This window comes from Callorhinus ursinus, unplaced genomic scaffold, assembly GCF_003265705.2.
Source record: "Callorhinus ursinus isolate GAN/ISIS: 27379988/994484 unplaced genomic scaffold, GSC_fseal_2.0 scaffold72, whole genome shotgun sequence".
Classification (NCBI taxonomy): domain Eukaryota; kingdom Metazoa; phylum Chordata; class Mammalia; order Carnivora; family Otariidae; genus Callorhinus; species Callorhinus ursinus.
The window spans coordinates 656,582-676,232 of NW_027397134.1; the positions used below are offsets into that span (position 1 = coordinate 656,582).

The 19,651-nt window shown below is 52.0% G+C and overlaps 1 protein-coding gene across 3 annotated transcripts in view; it reads left to right on the plus strand.

The window, feature by feature from the left end:
- MYO18B (myosin XVIIIB) overlaps positions 1 to 19,651 on the plus strand; it is a 264,944-nt gene that overhangs the window by 18,715 nt on the left and 226,578 nt on the right. For all 3 annotated transcript variants that reach the window (XM_073886782.1, XM_073886784.1, XM_073886783.1), the window contains exons 4-11: positions 2,527 to 3,804; positions 4,363 to 4,429; positions 5,231 to 5,343; positions 6,670 to 6,846; positions 11,177 to 11,375; positions 13,305 to 13,447; positions 14,264 to 14,364; positions 14,683 to 14,746. In XM_073886782.1, coding sequence (XP_073742883.1) covers positions 2,527 to 3,804; positions 4,363 to 4,429; positions 5,231 to 5,343; positions 6,670 to 6,846; positions 11,177 to 11,375; positions 13,305 to 13,447; positions 14,264 to 14,364; positions 14,683 to 14,746 — 2,142 coding nt within the window. The remainder of the gene's footprint in view (positions 1 to 2,526; positions 3,805 to 4,362; positions 4,430 to 5,230; positions 5,344 to 6,669; positions 6,847 to 11,176; positions 11,376 to 13,304; positions 13,448 to 14,263; positions 14,365 to 14,682; positions 14,747 to 19,651) is intronic.

The window sequence follows — 19,651 nt, forward strand, 5'->3', positions numbered from 1 at the left end:
GGCAAGAAAGTGTTCCACAAGGCTGCAGACCACGCTGGTGTCACGGGGCACAAGTTAAGGAGCAGAGCTGAGCACAGGATGGGGACAAACTGTCACCCCAGGGCCTAGGCAGGGACTCAGAGCCAAGCCACAGGATGGACAGGCCTCAGACCACAACAGGTGTCTGGACCGTGGGCCAAGATGTTCCTGGGGCGGAAGCATGGCAGCCTCGGGACATGTTTCTGCAAGGCAGTGAGTCCTGGCCGGTTCTTGCCAATTTAATTTTCTTGTCCCAATCGGTAAATAACTGGATCCTCTCCTTAACCCAGCACAACTCGTGTCCCAGCACAAGGTCCTCGTGTAATCCTTGCAAGGCGCCATTAGATTCTGTCACCAGTTTGCAGGGAGTTAAAACAAGGCTCAGAGAGGTGACTTGGTTTTCTGAAGGCCAGGCAGCCAGTGAGAGATAGGGAGAGGCTGGGACAACCCTGGGGCAGGAAGGGACCCATATCGAATGTCAGGAGAGCTGGGTTCCAGGCCCCATCACTCTGTGTGGTCCGGGCCTCGGTGTGCTCATCTGTAAAATGGACGTGTGGGAGTTGCCTCTTGGCCTCAGTGATTCTAGAGGTAACTCTTCCCCCGTCTACCGAGAAGGCCGCAGAGCGGACTTGGGGCTTTGGTGACTAAGAAAATCCAAAGGAGGAGAGTCCATGGGTGGGAGGGAGGGAGGGAGGGTAGAGTTGGTTATCTTGTTTGGCTCAGATCCATGTTACTGTCTCTGCTATGGTGGTTTGGTTAAAAATAAGGCACGGACTCACTTTTCAAAAATGGTATAGACAGTGGTGATATTTGCCAAGTGCAGCCAAGCCCCTTTCCAAGGCTAGGTCCTGCCTGGCTCCCGGTCAGATTGAGCCACTAAGCCGTGAGTCCTGGAGCTGGGGTTCTGCGTCCTGACTACACGGGGGAATCACCTGGTGGGGGCGCCACAACCCAGATCAACTCCATCCGACTCTCTGGGACTGGGACCAGAGCATCAGTATTTTTGTAAAGCTCCCAGGAGATGCTGGTGAGTCCTAGGGACAAATAACGCTGTTAATATGCATCAGTTAAGGGCACTGAGTTTAGAGTCACAGACACCTGCCTGACTGTACATTCTGACTTTGTCTCTTGGGCCACCTGATATCCTGTGTTCCCTTCTTTATCTGTAGAACGGTGGGGGGAGGGCATTCAGAACCTACTTCACTGGGTCTTTACTGGGGTTAAGTAGGATATGATGGCGATGTAGGGCCCTTTGCAAAAGGGATCTATGTGTGATGGTTATTATGACTATCGTCATCATCATCATTACAAAGCTGTAGACAGAGACCGTGTCCTTGAGGCATCCACCACCTGAAACGGGACAGAAACACGTATCGAAGCTCGAATGGGATGCAGACGGTGATCATTGCTGCAGACGGTGCCCCAACACGGTGCCCCGGGGCCTCCGGGGTGGTGAGACAGGTTCTGACTGAGGTCTGCAGGCGGGGATTTGCGGAGGGGATGGCATTTGGGCTGGGTGTGGAAAGATGAGTGGAGCACGGGCTGGTGAAGACAGAAGGAGCATTCCAGGCAGCAAGCTAACGGGAACAGAAACAGGGAAGCAGAGAAACGTCAGATCTGGTAGGAGATGCCCCCATGTGGCTCAGGCATGGGGACAAGCAGGGACAATAAGACCAAATGGAGTTGGTGACTCCTTGTTGAGGGCTTTGAATGGCAGAGGATGGTATGGAATCATTTTCCTGTAGGCTAGAGGGCGCTGCCAAAATCTTTTCATCGGGTTTAAAATAATTGGCAGCAAATCGAAGGGACAGCAGTCCAGACTAAGACAACGGCCCAGGTGACTGTGGAGCCAGGCTTGGGAAGGGAGACACAGGGGTGAAGCCATGCAGGGTGGAACCAACATGGTCCTGGGGCGTTGGGTGCAAGAGGAGGGTGAGAACCCCAGACCCCCCAGGTCCAGGTGTGTGGGAGGCCAGGGTCAGCATGGTCCCCGATGGCAGGACCCAGACTCAGGCCGGCAGTGAAGCCAGGCATCGGGGCGGACCTGCCCCCCCGGGGTTCTTTCTCTAATCGGGGAGGGAGGACCTACTCTGTGCTGGGCTCAGTTTCCTATATTGTCATGAATCATAAAGCTCGGTCCTTCAAGGTAGGCCATGATGATCCTCAGTTTATTGATAAGGACAGGCTCAGAGAGGGGAAGTAGTTTACCTAAGGCCACACAGCTAACGAGTGGCAGAGTGAGGAGCTGAATTTGGGTCTGCCGGGCTCCAAAGTCCACTCTCCTTCCACTCTGTCACTTGGTCTTGAGATGCCAGGCCAAGGTCCGGGGTGTTGGGGCTCGGCTCTCTGCCTGGCCCAGTGCCTGTCAGATACTGTAGGTGCTTGAAAGTCTTTGGATGGATGAATGGCTGGGTGGACAAAGGAATGAGTGAGTGAGTGAGCGAGTGACCGAATGGCAAAGCCGGCTGGTCCGCAAGCAGCTAAGTGTGGTTGGGGCCTCTCTCCTAGACCCCGGAAATTTCCACTAGCCAACCCAAGAGCAAGTCCAACAGTGGCACCAAATCTGGAAATCAGCAAATTTGCCAAGGCAACCAGTCAAGCTCTCCGCAGAACTCAAACATTCCGGGCAAGGAGAGTGAGGGGGCCGGCCCTACAGACCCCGTGCTGATGACCAGCATCAATGGCGAGAAGCCCCAGGAATCGGGCCCCAGTGGGACACCAGCCAAAAGACCCCTGCCCTTCAAGAGAGGTGTGAGACGGGGTGACGTGTTGCTGATGGTAGCCAAGCTGGACTCAGACTCAGCCAAGCCAGAGCAGAGGACCCAGCCCCATGATGCCCCTGCCTGCAAAACCCCACCCCCAGCCACAGACCCTGGAGGGGAAAAAAAGGGGGGGACTCCAGCGACTCCTCGTGGCCCCCAGGCCGGCACTAAGGACACAGCCCCAAAGGCTGAGAAGACTCAGACTGAGGGTGTTGTGGACGCAGGAATGGGGCTACCAACAAAACAAGGTGCAGGGGGACAAGGGGGCGGGGCCCCCCAGACCAAAGGGCTGAAAGGGGGTGAGCTCCAGGGTAGAGAGGGGACAGGCGAAGGGGGGCGGCAGGAGACAGCAGAGAAGGGGGGAGGGGACCCCCCAAACACAATGGCAAAAGGGAATCTCTCCAAGGATGCAGGTGAAGGGAAGTGGGCTAGGGCCCAAATCCAAATGAGAAAGTGGGGAGGCTCCCTGGGCAGAAGGAGCAAGTGGGACGGTCCCCAGAGTAAGAAGGACAAAGAAGGTATGCTCCCAAGTAAGGCAGAGAAGTCAGAGGACCCGCAGGTCAAGGCGGAGAAGGTGAGCAAAGGGCAGGGGAAGCCCGGGAAGGTGGGGGAAGCTCCCGCACAGGTAGAGGAAGCAGGGGAGCCTCAGAGTGTGCGTGGGAAGGCAGGTGAGCCCCAGGCTAAGGTAGTCAAGGAAGGGCAACCTCAGGGTGAGTCCGCGGAGGCAGGTAAAGCTGGGGGAAAGACAGAGAAGGGCCGTAAAGGACCCGAGGAGGTGGGTGCACGCAGGGGGACCCCAGCAGCTGCTGGGAAGCAGGGCCGGCCAGACGGCAGAGGGCAGAAAGCCGGGGAGCCCTGCGCAGGAGCAGATGATGGGGCCGAGGCCCCGGAGACGGAGCCGGAAGGACGCAGGCCACTTGCTCTGGAGGGCCAGGCAGAAAGGTCTCAGACTCGGAAGGGGAGTGAAGAGGGGCCAGCCCTGCCGGAGGGGAGCAAAGGAGGACAGAGCGAGGACTCGGATCAGGTGAGGGGCTGCAGCCCCGGGAGTGGGGCGGGGCAAGAGGGGCCCTCCAGAGAGAGAGGGACGGGACAGACTTGCCCCTGCGGGTGAATAAGGCGGGACAGGAGATGGACAGGGAATCGGAGAGGGATGGCCAGCTCGGGAAGACGGCATAGCACTTCCTCCTCGATACGCTGGGGTCTGGAGGCCCCCACTGCCCCTGGCCTGGGGTAAGATTCCCCACAGCATGAGGGAGGTCCCAAGAATGGGAGATGTCCTCTCATGGCTCAGCTTACTCACTGTGTCACATGCTAGTTCTCAAACTTGCATAAATAGATTGCTCAAAATGCAGATTCCCGGGCCCCACCTTGGAGCCTTCATTCAAAAGGTCAGGGGTGGAGCCAAGGCATCTGCATGTAAATAAGCACCCCCCTCCTTGCTCTCCCTTAGGGAAATTCTGATTTCAGGGGTGCTGGATCACACTGTGAGAAACTCCCATGTAAAGGGTTCGCTGCTGACTCGGGGTGGGGTGGGGGTGGGGCTGGGTCCTCTTGGTCTGATTTATGTGATCTTTGCTCTCAGGCTCCTGAGGACAGATGGTACGAGGCAGAGAAAGTCTGGCTGGTTCAGAAGGATGGATTCACTCTTGGTAATTAGGGGTGTTAGCACCTAAGTAGGGGAGGGTCTAAGTATTTTCCTCTTGCGCCCCCTCCACTGCTAGTTGTATTTGCCAGATCACAGTTTGGGGCAGGGGGAAGGTGAGGGGCAAGGAGCAGCCGAGTCTAGGGTGGGAGTCTGTGGCTTTTGGACCGGGAAGAGTTGAGGATCATTTGACCCATGGCAGCTGGTCTGCTGGGGACTGTTTCCAAAGGCAATTACGCCTTGGTAACTAACAAAAGTTCATGAAGGCATGGAGCATTGGTGGGCTCGAGTGTTCCTCGAGGAAATGAAGCGTAGTGCAAATGGGCAAATAGATTTCATCTCACGAGTCCACTTCTGTCAGTTAGTTGGGACCACCCTCTACTAAGAAGCAATTATGAGTCCCCATCAGAATGCACCCGGGAAGAGTGATTGATTAGTGATGTCTGCCATGGACCCTGGAATGGGAAGTGGCAGCTGGTATAGCATTATCTGCCATCCCAGGTCTAGATATGAGATGGGTCAGTGCACCCAACCATCAGGGTGCCTACCCTGTGCCTGGCACTGGGCCTGGTGATTAAAGCCCAAGGTGAGTCAGACCCAGCTCCTGTCCTCAAAGGGTTCGGGGTCCACAATTCAGAACCCTCCATGTGAGTAGGCCCCCAAGGGGAGACAGTGCTGCCCCTTTCTGACCCGAACCAGGATACCTCTTTAAACTCCCTGGTCTGGCTGCTTGGCTTCGAGCCTGTCTTTTCTCTTTGTCTCTCTCTCTCTCTCTCTCTCTCTCTCTCTCTCTCTGGGCTGTCACCAGCAACTGTGCTGAAGCCAGATGAGGGGACAGCTGACCTGCCGGCAGGAAGGGTACGACTTTGCATCGATGCTGACAAAACCATCACCGAGGTGGATGAGGAGCATGTTCATAGGGTGAGCCCTCTGTCCCCCTCCCCACCTGCTCCGCACCTTCTTTCCCCACCCGTGCATGAGACTTCCTTGTACCTGACTGCACATACTGGAGGGAGTTGTAAGGAAGACCATCATTGATCTCATTGCTCTGCTGGTGGTATATTGTCAGGAGGCCGTTGCTCTATCCCAGTGTTCTCTTCATGGGACACATGAACAGACATGTGTCAGAACTGGGAGTTCCGCTTGATCCAAGGAAGTGCTGGCTTTTCATTTTATGGACATTGCAAATCGTGCTACAGAGCATGTTTCCCTTTTCACCCTGGCTGCCAGGGAACTCAGAGCCAAATTTGAAGCTTGCCATTAGCTATAGCTTAGGTTTCAATGGCTTATTATTTGGGGTATTAACTTTTCTTTTGGTTGATAAGCCCAGTTGTGTTTTGCATAATTTTTGTAGTACACATGAATCTTTTGAGATTTAGAGTCTAATGATGGAAAAAACAGTCCTGTCCTGATCCCTTTCCACCTCTCACAGCATACTAATCAAGGTGTTTCTTCCAGGAGCTCCTTGTGGGTCTCATTCATCATTCCTCCTCCTCTACCCTCAGCCCGCCCCAGGCCCTCTACTCCTGCTGGTGTTCAGAGTTTGTAGCGGGCCCCTGTCCTTAACAAAAAGGCTGACCCATGAGGAGCCTGAGCTTGACCCAAACCGCATAGCATCAGGTCCAGAAAACTCTTTGAAGCTGGAAAGAAGAGTAGGAAGCTTTTTAGAATGAATGCCCCAAGGAGAAGCTGCAATCATCCCTTGCTTCTGGAAGAGTTTGGATGATGGGCGATCAGAGAAACGGGGCTGTTTGGAACTGGCCTTCATCCTCGAGTGTCACAGAACACCCACAGGGCTCCCTGGTGAGACCCAGAGAGGGGACAGCAGGCACAGACACTTGCTCACTCTGGACCACCACCCTTCCTGTGGTGTTTGAGACACAGGAACCTCTCCGAATCTTGCTGTGTCTCTCTGGAGCATCTCCACTCCCAGGGCAGTGAGTGCAGGAAGGAGGACCAGCGGGAAGAGACAGGTGGCTCTCAGGATGTATGAAGAGCAGGGGTGTCCTTATTTCATCTGTAGGGTTCTGTTTCTCTCTCTCTCCAGAGCCTTCGCGTTCTGTCCTGGTCTGCGGCAAACAGCTCTCCAGGGACTGGGTCACCGGGGCTCTGTGTGTGTGCGTGCGCGCGCACGCCTGTGTGTGCATGTGTGTGTGCGCATGTGTGTGTGCGCACGTGTGCGCGCGCAAGTAGGGCTGCTGGTGGTGGTATGGAGGCCCAGAGGACACTTTGTGTGATGCTTCACAGGCTAACCCCCCTGAGCTGGACCAGGCTGAGGACCTGGCCTCCCTGGTCAGTGTCAACGAATCAAGTGTCCTGAACACGCTTCTACAGCGCTACCAGGCACAGCTGCCCCACACCTTCAAGGGGCCAGACCTGATCGTCCTCCAGCCCCCAGGGCCCCCAGCGCCCTCTGCAGGCAAGGTGAGCAGGGTCATGGGGTCAGGGCCAGGGCCGGGTGACCGACGGGTGGGGTGGGGTTGGGTCCCGTCTGCATCTCAGGGGAAAGCAGGGCAGCCAGAAGCCCCCTGGCAAACTCGTCTGTGAGTAGACAGAAGATCCGGGGCATTGTGGGCATGGTGGTCATCGGGGACCTCCTGAGCCCCCTCCGTAGCGGGGAACGATGGGTCACGGCTGGAAACAACGGGGGCGTTAGAGACTGTATTAGTGACAGAAAATATCGACCGAATATCAGCTCCGTGCCAGGCACTGCTTCAAGCACCTGTACCTAGTAGCTCAGCTAATGCTCACACACACCTGCAAAGATAGGACCTTTACCAGCTGCCTGTGGCAGATGCAATCTGCGGGGCGGGCCCTCAAGTTCTGCAAGGGGGAGAGCTGGGGGTATGACCCAGGCCGAACTCCATGTTGCACATTCAAGAGTCCCAGACACACACATAAATCAGGAACCAGAAGCCTCGATTCTGCTTTTACTTTTTTTTTTTTTTTTCCTGCCAAGTGTAGAAATGGCCGGGTTTGGGCAAGACAGTCTCAGCAAAGGCAAGCTCTCAGCGCCCCCTTGTGGCGACGCCTGCAGCTACACCCGAGCCACCTGAGCCCGATCCCCTCCTGGTCCCACAGGCTGTTGATTGAGATACTGAGGGAGGGTCTCCTCGATGCTGGGTGTGGGGGAAAAGAGCAGGGAAGAAGACAGAGAAGGCTACCCTTGTGGGGCTTCCATTCTCGAGGGGGAAGACATGCTAGACCAGCAAAGACAACAGTGGGTAGAGCAGCTGAGTGTGGGGGAGACAGTGGGGAGGCCGGGACCAGCGGGGACTGGGTCACAGCAGGTCTTACACGTAGTCATAAGGATTCTGGCTTTTGCCCTGAGTGTGATGCCAGCTTCTGGGGGGCTTCAGCAGAGACGTGAGATGCCGCGGGTTATCAAAGACTCCCCTCGGCTGCTGGGTGGAGGGTAGGTGGAAACGGGATGAAGTGCAGGCAGGACACCTGCTGGAGGTCTTACCGGGGCGCTGTGGTGAGGACTTCACAGTTGGGGAAGCGCAAGCTTCTAGCACAGCCGCCAATGCCCCCCACCCCGGGGTGACTTGGAAGGATCACGACCTCTCTTTGGCCTCGTTGTTCTCATCTGTTAATTGGGGATGAAAAGCTGCATCTTGCCCCCTGGTGTGCCATGGGACAAATCTATCCATAGCCCCCAAATGATGCTAAAGTCCATTAAAAAAAGGGCCAATGGCTCTGAACCTCCCTCCAAGACTCCTCTTCTCTAGGACACCCCACCCCACCCCGTCAGGTGCTCCCCAGCCCCGCCCCCGCCCAGCCGGGTTGTCTGTGGGCCTGTGCACTCTCCCCTCCCTTGCTGTGAGGCCTATGCTCCTGCTAGTACAGCCCCAGGCCCCCGAGCCTTCCAAGAAGCTGGGTGGTTCCGCTTGCTCCTTAGAAGCCCCTGGGAGATTTCGTACAGGCCCCTACAGTGAGGCAGATTCTTGCTGACCATTCTGGACTGAAGTATCCGTTACAGAGCCTGGGCCAAGAAGCCTAAAAGTGTAGGCATGGGAACATGCTCCGTAAGGAGGAGTTTGAGTTAGGTGATGCCCCAGAATCCTGTAACCCTGGGATGGGAGCGAGCCCCCCTCAATGGTCCAGCTTCCCAAACCCGAACCCGAAACCCCCTTCTATGCTTTGACTGAGTCACATCTGGTTCCTCAAATGGCCACCAGGTGGGAGCAGAGACCTGCGATGAGCCTGGGCCTGGGGCCACCTTGCAGATGGGCTTGGTGGAGCCTGGGGCGGGGCTGGGGGGGGGGAACATTTCTCACTGGGGGCGGCTGGGAGCTGAGTGCGTGCCTGGGGGTGCAGGGGTGCGTGGGCGTGAGCATGGGTGTGAATGTGCGCAGTGTGGACGGGTACAGCTCCGTGTAACAGTGGCCTCTACCAGTGGGTGCGCGTGCCCGTGAGCACCATGCAAAGCATGTGTGCATGCGTGTACCTGTGTGTGTGTGTACACGGGGGCCTGGCTTGGGAGGATCTTGGGAGGGCTCAGACCCCAGGGCCCTCTGCCTGCTGCATGCCCGAAGGCCATGTCCAGCCAGTGCGGGGGCGTGTCCCACCTTTGCCAGCTGTGGGGATCCTGTTGAGCCCTGTGTTTTGTGTCAGGACAGGGACTCATTATTGTGTCTGGGTGTCTCGGGCAGGGAAGGCCCGCAGAAGATTGGGGGCCAAAGGTCCAGGCGAGGGGACGAGCCGCCATACTGGGGTTTGCACCCCTGGTCCTGCTAAGGCAGTGGAGAGGGCAGATGGGGTCTCGCTGGGCCCCGGGGTCGCCTCCTTGTCAGGCCAGGCTTCGGATGGCCTCCTCCAGCCGGGCCCGCTGCCCTGCCCATTTTGGTGCCTTTCCACTGACCACTCTGCCTCCCGTCGGCCCCTTGCCTTCCACCCAAAGGCCACGCTAAGCAGACTTTTGTCAAGGTCACCAGTGGTTTGGTTTCCCTGCTGCCCAAACCCATTGCCAAATGCGCAAGTCTCTGGTTTCCCCTTCCTTGGCCCCCGGCAGCATTTGGCGTGGCCAAGCCACCCCTCTTCCTGCAGACGCTCCCTTCCTGAGCCCCAGGACTCCGCTGTCCTGGTTTCCCTTCTGTCCGCCTGTCCTCCTTCTCAGCCTCGGCCACCCGCTGGTCTCCCTGACCTCCCCAAGGCCAGGTGCGCCGAGCCCATCCCCACACCTCTTGCCTCCTCCTCCTTGAACGCCCACTTCCTTGGGGATCTCATTCAGGCTCATGGCTTTAAAATGTCTCCCATGAGATCTAGTTTAATTCTTTGTTTTGTTTATCATCTCTCTCTTCCTAGCAGAAAGCAAGCTCCGCAGGGCAGGGCTGTGTTGTTTTAAGTCAGATTTATTAAGGTATAACTTACACACGGTTCGATTCAGTCTTTCCAGCTTATAGTCCTGGAAGTTTCCAACACACACGGATGGTTGTGTGACCAACTCCGCTATCAATTACAGGACAGTTCCTAGTTCTCTGGACCCTGTATCGTCACCCTCCACTCCCATGTCTTGCCCTTGGCTGCCACTGATCTGGGTTGTTCTTTTTTTTGTTTTTTGTTTTTTGTTTTTTGTTTTTGTTTTTGTTTTTTTTTTTTGGTCCCTAGAGTTGGGCTTTTTCTGAAAAGTCATATAATTGGAATGGTGCAGCCCGTCACCTTTGAATTGGCTTCTTCTACTTCCCACAATGCATTTCACGTTCAGCCATGTTACTGCAGCCACTGGCCCGTGGCTCTTGTACTGTGTGTGTGCCCTGGCCTACCCTGCTCACCGGGTGACCAGTGGTCCCAGTTTCCTTAGGATGGAGGGGTTTTCCAGGACAGGGGACTTTCAGTGGTCAAACCTCCATGGCAGCTTACCTTCATTCCCTCGTTCAAAGGCACTTGGGTTGTTTCTAGTTTCCAATGATTTCAAATATATATCCAATAAAACCGGTGCCACTGAGGGTTTTTGGTGAACTTATACGGTCGTTTCTCTTGGGTAAATACTTAAGAATGAGATTGCCGGGTTGGGTGATGAGCGTACATCTCACTCTTTCCGGAGTGACTGTATCATTTTAACCTTCCTACCGGCATCGTATGAGACTTCCAGTCGCTCTGTATCTTCACCAGAACTTGATAGTGGGTGTTAAAATTTTTTTTAAGCTTTTTTTTTTAAAGGCATTCTAATAGGCATATAGATTTTCTTTACCCATTTTGTGTAGCGCTGTGCCCTCCAGTGCCTGAAACAGTGCCTGCCACATAGTAGACACTCCATATATATATATATATATATTTTTAATGAAGAGTAAATGAATGGCTGAGTGGATGGCTGAATGGAGTGGAGGACCTCAGGTATTACCTAAAACTGTTATGACAAATACATGGCATATATACCACCAGCTACCCCATGCCTCATTCTGTTTCCGTGGCAGACATCAGTAATCAATCTTGCCATTTTATCCAGCTGCCTCATTCTGGGCAAGTACTAGCCAGGAATGAGCTAACACAAGCCTCTGGGGAGCTAGAGAGGAGACCCAGACCCGGAGTAGGCTCAAAGGCTGCTGAAGGACTCACAGTGGGTCAGGGGCAAGACTCGACCCCAAGGCTGGGCTTTTGCCCGTAAAATTCAAGACTCCTCTGACAAGGCTGGGGTAGGATGATAGGCAGGGCTATGGATCTGGGTTAGAGGCTGGGGTGGGGCACTGTCTTGGAGTGCTCCCTGGGCACTGGCTGGGGTGGAAAGACTGATGTATAGGATACCTTCCTGCAGGTGCCCAGGGGTCGCCGGGATGGCCTGCCAGCCCACCTTGGCTCCCTGGCACAGCGGGCATACTGGGCACTACTGAGCCAACGGAGAGACCAGAGCATCGTGGCCCTGGGCCGCAGTGGTGCTGGGAAGACCACCTGCTGCGAGCAGGTCCTGGAGCACCTGGTGGCAATGGCGGGCAGTGTGGATGGCAGGGTCTCAGGTACAGTGGTCTCCAGGTGACATGTGTTGGGGTGGGTTGGGGTGGGGGGAGAGTTGGAGGGGGCACTGGGTTGCTCCTCCTTATGTCCATTCAGCTAGCATTCACTGAGCACCATGTTTGCTTCTGGGGAGGGTCACCTGTGGTCCATTGGACACCCTTGTGCAAATTAGAAAAAGGTACTCCTTCCTCAAGACATTCACGGCTATCTGCAGAACAACCATCATACACTGACATTGTTAGAACCAAAAGCTTGCCTGCCATGTGCTGGGAAATCATCCTAATAAATATACAAACCGATGATTGTATGATGTAAATGACGTGCCCCTTAGAAAAGGTGTCCTTGTACAGTGCACAACCTGCTCAACTGGACAGAGGACCCAATAAGTAAAGACTGAAGGGCAGGGCCTATGCTCATGAGGAGTTGACAGCTGGAAGGGAAACCGAATTTCATATATGTTCCCAAACTTGAATGCTCTGCACAAAGCGCTGGCAGAACTGGTTAGGAGAGAGGTAGGGGGAGCCCAAAGGAGAGGGGGCTGGGGGTTTCCTTGAGGAAACGATGTTTCTGCTAGGCTTTAAAAGAGAGTACCAATTAATAATAATAATTATTTTTATAATAATAATAACCATAGTAAACATTTGCTGTGGACTTAGGTGCCCGGTCCTATTCCAAGTATATTAACTTATTTATTATTTAAAGCAGCTTTATGAGGTAGATATTATTCTTCAGATATTATAGATGAGGCCATTAAGACTCAGAGAGGTTAACTATCTTGCCCAAGGCCACACAGCTAATACATCCTAGAGCTGAGAGTCAAACCCAGACATTCTGGCTCCAGAGCTCTAGCTCTTGGGCCCGTGTTCTCCATGTTTCTTTCATTGTTGCACCCCCAAGGAGCCTTTTTAGACATTTTTTCCCCCAATCCTCCCCTACCAAGAAATGTTAATGCCACAGATATACCATGACCTCTTCATGCAGTGTTGGCTTATGTGTGCTTTATACGTTAGAAAGTAAAATTCTCCCCACCTGCGAGAGTCAGCTTTTGCCCTCTTGGGGGCAGTATTCTCTCCGCTGAGAAGTCACGGTCCAGGCAATGTTGCTTTTCTAGTCGTCACAATTATAATACTAGTCACACCACCTTTGGAGCATGTTCTAAACACTTCATATTATTAAAATCTTTTAGTCTGCGTGACAACTGCATGATGTAGGTACTATTATTATCCCCATCTTCAGATGAGGTATCAGAGGCATAGAGAGGCCGATTTGCCCCTAATTAGGTAACTAAGCCGAGGCAGAGCCCATATTCAAATCCCCTTAAGTACTGTGTGTGCTACTGCCTCACTGGGGTTATCCCAAAGTTTAGCCATCACCGGCTCTTCACCTGGCCCATAGTAGGGGCTGGGAATAAAATGGGGAGAGGCACCAGTCTTGGCACTCTCAAAATGTAGTTCTGCTGTGAGTGCGTGTGTTGGAAGGAGGGAGTCAGGATAGGCTGTATCTAGGTGCCTGCACAGTGCCAAGTGCATAGTAGGTGCCCAATAACTAGTTGTGGAGAGACTGCAGGGCTTTTCAAAACTGCTGCTACCCCGTGAGCTCCCTCAGAGCAGGTCTGAGAATGTTCATGCCCTGCACTCCTGCATCAGGCTCAGGAGGCCCCTGTCATTGGACTGTATCTATCCTGGCCCCATGTGTCTCCCCTTCTTGACTCAGTCTTGCTGCCCCTGCATCCTGCTTGCAGTACACAGCAGGGGCAGCAGTGAAATGTGTGTAGTTTAGTGCTGAGCTGGAGAGGTGGTGGGGAGCCTGCGGGGGCTTGGGGCCAGGTGGGCCTGGACCGGTGCAGCCTCCAGTGGGGAAGGTCATCCTGTGAGAGGTGGGGGTGGCAGCTCCTGGGCCATGGGTGATGCCCTGCCTCATGCCTCCAACAGTGGAGAAGATCCGAGCTACCTTCACCGTCCTCCGGGCTTTTGGTTCCGTGTCCGCCGGCCACAGCTGCAATGCCACCCGGGTCACCATGGTGATGTCACTGGACTTCAATGCCACGGGGCGAGTCACGGCCGCTCAGCTCCAGGTGGGTGTTCTGGGCGGACGGGAGCGGAAGGCCCTTGGGGCTGCAGTGTCCCCAGTCCCACCCAGCAGAGGTCACGCCTCCACCTGGGACCCTGGAATGTATCTCCATGGTTGTGGCCCCCACCTCGTCCCCACCTCGCTCAGCACCCCGGGGCATTGCCGGCCTGTCTGCACCTCCGAATGTCGCGGGGATGAAATATTCATGGGTAAATATGTAACTCAGCCTCTCATTAGCTGGGTCTTAACAGCGTAAGCTGAAATTAAACAGACGCTCGCCAGCCTTTGGCAGCCCCGCTGCGTGTAACCAACACATGGCCTGTTTGTTCCTATCTCCACGATCACCTGTGCCTCTCTCCCCTTCCTACCTCAAACATGCTGTTGGAGCAGAAAATAGGATTAGGTTATTAGAAGGGTGGTTTGTACGCTGAGCTGGGATAATGTCCAGATTCAAAGAAAACTCATCGGTGCCAAATAAGTCCCTTTTCTGTCCTGACCCTTCCACTCACCCATTAATCACCACTTGGGTCAGGTTAGTATGCTTCTGTTAAATACGAATATGTTGGAGATTGGCTCCGTTTAATTATTATCACTTTTGGATGCTTGCATCGGAAAGAGTCTATTTTGCGGTAGTCGAGTCCCTGGATGGGCTCTGCATCAGTGGGATAAGGGATGGTGCAGGTTCTATAGGGAGGTGTCTGATGGAGTGCAGACCTGAGCTGTTGCCCCCAGGAGTGCATCGGGGCAGAGGGGCACCCCGACGGGGCCGCCGGCAGGTGTACCCCGGGGGCTGATCACGTCCCGTCCGTTCCCGTTGCAGACGATGCTTTTGGAGAAGAGCCGCGTGGCCCGGCAGCCGGAAGGAGAAAGCAATTTCGAGGTTTTCTCCCAGATGCTAGCGGGGTTGGACCTGGACCTCAGGTGAGTGACAGAACTTAGCAGACAGCAGGGACTCATTCAGGTCAGCTGTTCAGATATGACCCTGGAGCACGTTCGCGCAGAGGGCCTGCTCCCCTGGGTGTATGTAGTGATTCTTCGCGCCAGGGTTTCCCGGCATTTAGGAAGGGTCACGGAAGGGCGGGGAGTGCAGAATATTCCAGAAGCGGGACTAGGGCCTGGGGCAGGCGCTGGGGCCATCCGGGCCATGGCAGGGAGCCCTCTGCCATGAGGACCAGGTGCTCTGCCAGGCCTCTGGTGTGGGCAGCCCCCCCCGACTTCCAGTCTCTTCTCTGCTTCCAGGACGGAGCTGTACCTGCACCAGAGGGCAGACAGCAGCTCCTTCGGCATGGGTGTATGGCCTAAGGTAAGGAGGGTTCCTTCGGGGGCTGTGCGGATGTCTGTGTCCCCATGGCCAGGATGGGAGCGTGATGGAGGGGTTCCCTGTGTGACTCTTCTCCTTTGCCAGTGGGGTACATGGTTGGCAAGGACGGGTCGTGTGGGGGACGCAAGTATTGCCTTTGCAGGGCTTGGGCTGGTAGGGTAACTGGGACTCATACCCATAAGGGGGACCAGAAGGTGGTATATGGAGAGGTAAGCATGCGGGCTCTGGGCTCAAACCTGGCCCTGACACTTATTAGATACACGACCCAAGCTCTCTGAACACTTGTCTCCTCTTCGGTCAAATAATGCGAATGGTAGTATCTGCCTCATTGGGTTGGGATAAGGGGTAAATGAAATGATGTGCATAAAGTGTGGAGCACGGGGCTTGGCCTAGATCCATCAATCGGGTACTCTTAGTAAATATTATTGGTGACTCACATGGGTAGATGCAGTCAGAGCTGGCTTCCTGGAAAATGTGCTTTGTGAGTAAGACCTGGAGAGATGGTGGTCACTTGTTTAAAAAAAAAGGAAGGTGTCGACTTGTTTGTTTGTTCTTTTATTCATTTGTTTATATCTTAACAATTTTTTTCTGAGTCGCCCCCCACCCTACTACACCCACCACCAGCTCCTATGCCAAGTTGTACCAAGTGCTGGGATTATGGTCTCCGTTCATGAATTTTTACTCTATCTGGAGAGATGGATGCATGTATTAATGCAGTCGTGTGAGATACGAATATGCCAGATGTTGCCCAAGATGCTGTGGGCACCAGAGGATAGTTGAAAGAGCTACTTGATCTCAGTCAGAGAAGGCTTCTTAGCTACAGGGACATTTGATGGGGTTTTTGAGGAATGAATAGGAGTTCACCACACAGGGGAGGTTAGATAATTTCCATGCCAAAGTCTTTTTAACAAAGATATGATCTGGGAAATAAATAGCGCTGGAATAATGGGGAATCCTCATGCCAAAAATGGATTTCAATCCACAACCTCACACCAAACACAGAAGTGAACAAAGAATGGATTATAGGGCCAAATGTAAAACTTCAAGCCATACAATTTCTGGAAGAAAACAAGGGGAAAATTTCTCTAGCTTTGTTTTAGGTAAAGGTTTCTTAAATATGCCACCAAATACAGTCCATAAGAAGACAAATAGATAAACTGTATTTCATCAAAATCAAGAACTTCTGCTCTTTGAAAGTTACTGTTAATATGAAAATACAAGCCATGAACTGGGAATAAATATTTTGAAATCACATAGCTGATACAGTATTTGAATCCAGAATATGAGAGATGACTGTCTAAACACATAAATACAACCTGACAAAAAAGATGGGCAAAAGATTTCAACATACATTTTGCCAAGGAAGACACATGGATGGTCGACATGCACATGGAAATAGGCTCCACATCACTAGTCATTAAAGGAATTCAAACTAAAACCACGATACGCTACGGCTGCACAATCATGAGAATGTCTGCATTTTAAAAGATTGATCATACCAAGTGCTGGTGAGAATTTGGGGCAGCTGGTACTCTCCCACGTTACTGGCGGGGCTGTAAAAAGTACCACTGTTTAGGAAAACGGTCTCTTAAAAAAGCGAAACCTACACTTTCTGCACGATGCACTCGTCTACTCCTAGGTATTTATGCAGGAAAATAAAAGTGCTTGTCCAGACGAAGGTTTTGACGTGACAGTTCTTGGCAGTTTTATTTGTAGCAGCCATAACCTAGCAATGCCTAATAACCGGTGATGGGCTTTCGGGTATCGATGAAGATAGTAGACGAGTCAGTCAGCCATAAAAATGAATGAGCAACTGGCATATCTGAGAACATGCTGGCTCTCAAAATAATTATGCTGAGTGAAAAATCTCTGGTGAGGGGCACCTGGGTGGCTCAGTCGGTTAAGCGTCTGCCTTTGGCTCAGGTCATGATCCCAGGGTCCTAGGATCGAGTCCCACATCGGGCTCCCTGCTCGGCGGGGAGCCTTCTCCTTCTGCCTGCCCCTCCCCCCCTGCTTGTGCTCTCTCGCTCTCACGAATAAGTGGATAAAATCTTAAAAAAAAAAAAAAAAGAAAAGAAAAATCTCCGATGAAAGAGAGAATAACTATAGGATCCCATGTGTGTGAAACTCTATGAATTGCAGATCTCATTCCTTTTGATGGCTGCATAATATTCCAGTTGCAGACTGACCAACAGTGACAGAAAATAGGGCAGTGGTTGCCTGGGCATTGGATGGGGGCAGGAGGAGGGGAGAAAGGATGATAAAAGGGAACTTTTGTGGGGTGATGGATATGTTCACCGTCTTTATTGTGGTGATAGTTTCATGCATATCAGATTATACCTTTTAAAGATGAGTAGTTTATCCTTTGTCAATTACATGTTAATGAAGCTGTCTACACACACACACACACACACACACACACACACACACACACAGACACTGCTGGGTACTCTCCACAGAGTTAAGGATTCAGCAGGTCTGGGGCAGGGCCAGAGAATCTGCATTCCTCCCAAGTTCCCAGGTGATGCTGCTGCAGCTGCTGCTGGTTCAGGGACCCCCCCCCCCCACCAAGGACCACTGACATGGAGCTGATTTTTGCAGTAGGAGTAAGATGATGCAGCTATTCTATCTTTAAATTCTGGGGGCGAATCCACTCTTCTTCCAACACCCCATTTCACTGGCAGGCATCCACAATATGGTTTTCTTCCAGACCCTTTCTCCCTATGATTGGACCCCTGACTTTGACCGTGACCTCACAGGATGAGAGACTATCCCAAGCACTGGGCTTTCCCATTGGTGTTAATGAATTTTGGCCAACTGTATCCATTTGAGTGTGCAAGAGGATTGTTTTTGAGGAGAAGTGCCCCAGCCTGGTCCTTGTGAGCTCTCCCCAGCCTGACTTTCTGTTAACAGTCTGCACACAGGAATGGGTCACAGCGAGAATCCGTGTCAGGCAGGCTTTTGAAGTAGATTTCTCTTTTTGTGTGTGTTTCTGGGGGGTGTTTTCTTGAGACCGGTTGATTTGCGGGAACTGGTAGGGTGTTCTTTTGTTCTTTCTCTGCTACCTGGCAGGTATCCAGGAAAACTTTCCTCAGTGTTCTAAGAACAAAAATAAAGTCTGAAAGCTCACTGCTCTTTGATCCCAGCCTGGGCTAGTTTTCTGGGGCTGGGTGGTCCCTGTACTGTCTCAGTAAGGGCATGTGGTGGTCCGGAAATACTCCCAAGAATGGGAGTTGCTAAATACAAGCTCCCCAAGTTGCCAGATTGAGCACACAAACATACAGGATGCCCAGAACATCATCTTGTAAGGGATCTAATGTACAGCATGGTCACTATAGTTCATAATTGTGTTTACTGCATACGTCAAATTTCTTAGGAGAGTGGACCTTAAGTGTTCTCACCACACAACAAAAAATGGTAACTGTGTGAAGTGACAGATGTCTTAATTAACTTCATTGTGACAGTCATTTCGGAACGTGTACATATATCAAATCATCACATTGTTGTACACCTAAAATATACAATTTTTATCTGTCAATTATAACTCAGTAAAACTAAAAAAAAAAAATAACCCACAGGATGACTGGTTAAATTTGAATTTCAGATAAACATGGAATAATTTTTTTAGTATAATTATGCCCCAAATATTGCATGGGGAGGCATGGAGGGTTGGAGTCATATCAGAGAAGGCTGCCTGGAGGAGGTGAGCCGGACAGTGAAGTTGGACAGGGGCAGTAAGGCCAGGGTTCCTGCTCTACCAGATATTGCAGGGAAATATATTAAAACGTTACCCATCGTTTATCAGAGATTCAAATTGAACTATATGTCCTGCATTTCGTCTGGCAGTTCTACAGCCCAATTCATCCCTGGCTGAGCCTTCCTCCTCCTCCTAACCAGTCCTGCTGACTTGAATCAGTTCTGCTCTGACTTCGTCTGTAACCGTGGCTTTCATTGTTCCCTGAGAATTCACTGATGATGGTGGTTAAGAAATGGGTTCTGGAGTCTGACAAATCCAGGTTCAAATTCCAGTACCAGATGGGTGGCCTTAAGCAGGGTGACTTCATTTGCCTGGGCCTTAGTTTCCTCAAAGGTAAAACTGGGATGCTAATAGCCCCCCTTGCCCCCAAGTTAAATGAGATGAAACCCACCAAGTGCTTGGACACTCAGCTCTTATTATCGTGATTACGATAATGATTCACTATTACCTTGTATGGCAGCATGGGGCCACTTGGGTGGGACAAGGCTTCAGGGGCCCACGAGGCCCCCCACCCAGGCCCCTTGCAGTACACACCTTGTTTTTTGTCTCATTAGTCTTTATCCTCTAGTTTATATTTTTAATATTTATTTTTAGGGGCACCTGCCTGGCTCAGTTGATGGAGCATGTGACTCTTGATCTCAGGATCATGAGTTTGAGCCCCACATTGGGTGTAGAGGTTACTTTAAAAATATATATACACACTCTCTATATACACAGCAATATACCATATAAATAAATATATATATAATTTATTTTTTCAAAATTAATTAATGCATACTTCCTGTGAAAAAAAATCAGAAAAAAAGCATACAGACGAAACCAAAATGAAATCACATACACTCACACAAACCAAAACACGGGCATCCATAACTTCACCATCTTGAGACATCCATCGGTAACATGTTTACAGATCTGCTCTCAGCATTTTTTCTATGAGTATCTTATATAGTTCATAACAAACTGGATGTCATGAGAACTTTTTAAAAATTTTTTATTGTTATGTTAATCACCCTACATTACATCATTAGTTTCTGATGTAGGGTTCCATGATTCATTGTTTGTGCATAACACCCAGTGCTCCATGCAGACTGTGCCCTCTTTAATACCCATCACCAGGCTAACCCATTCCC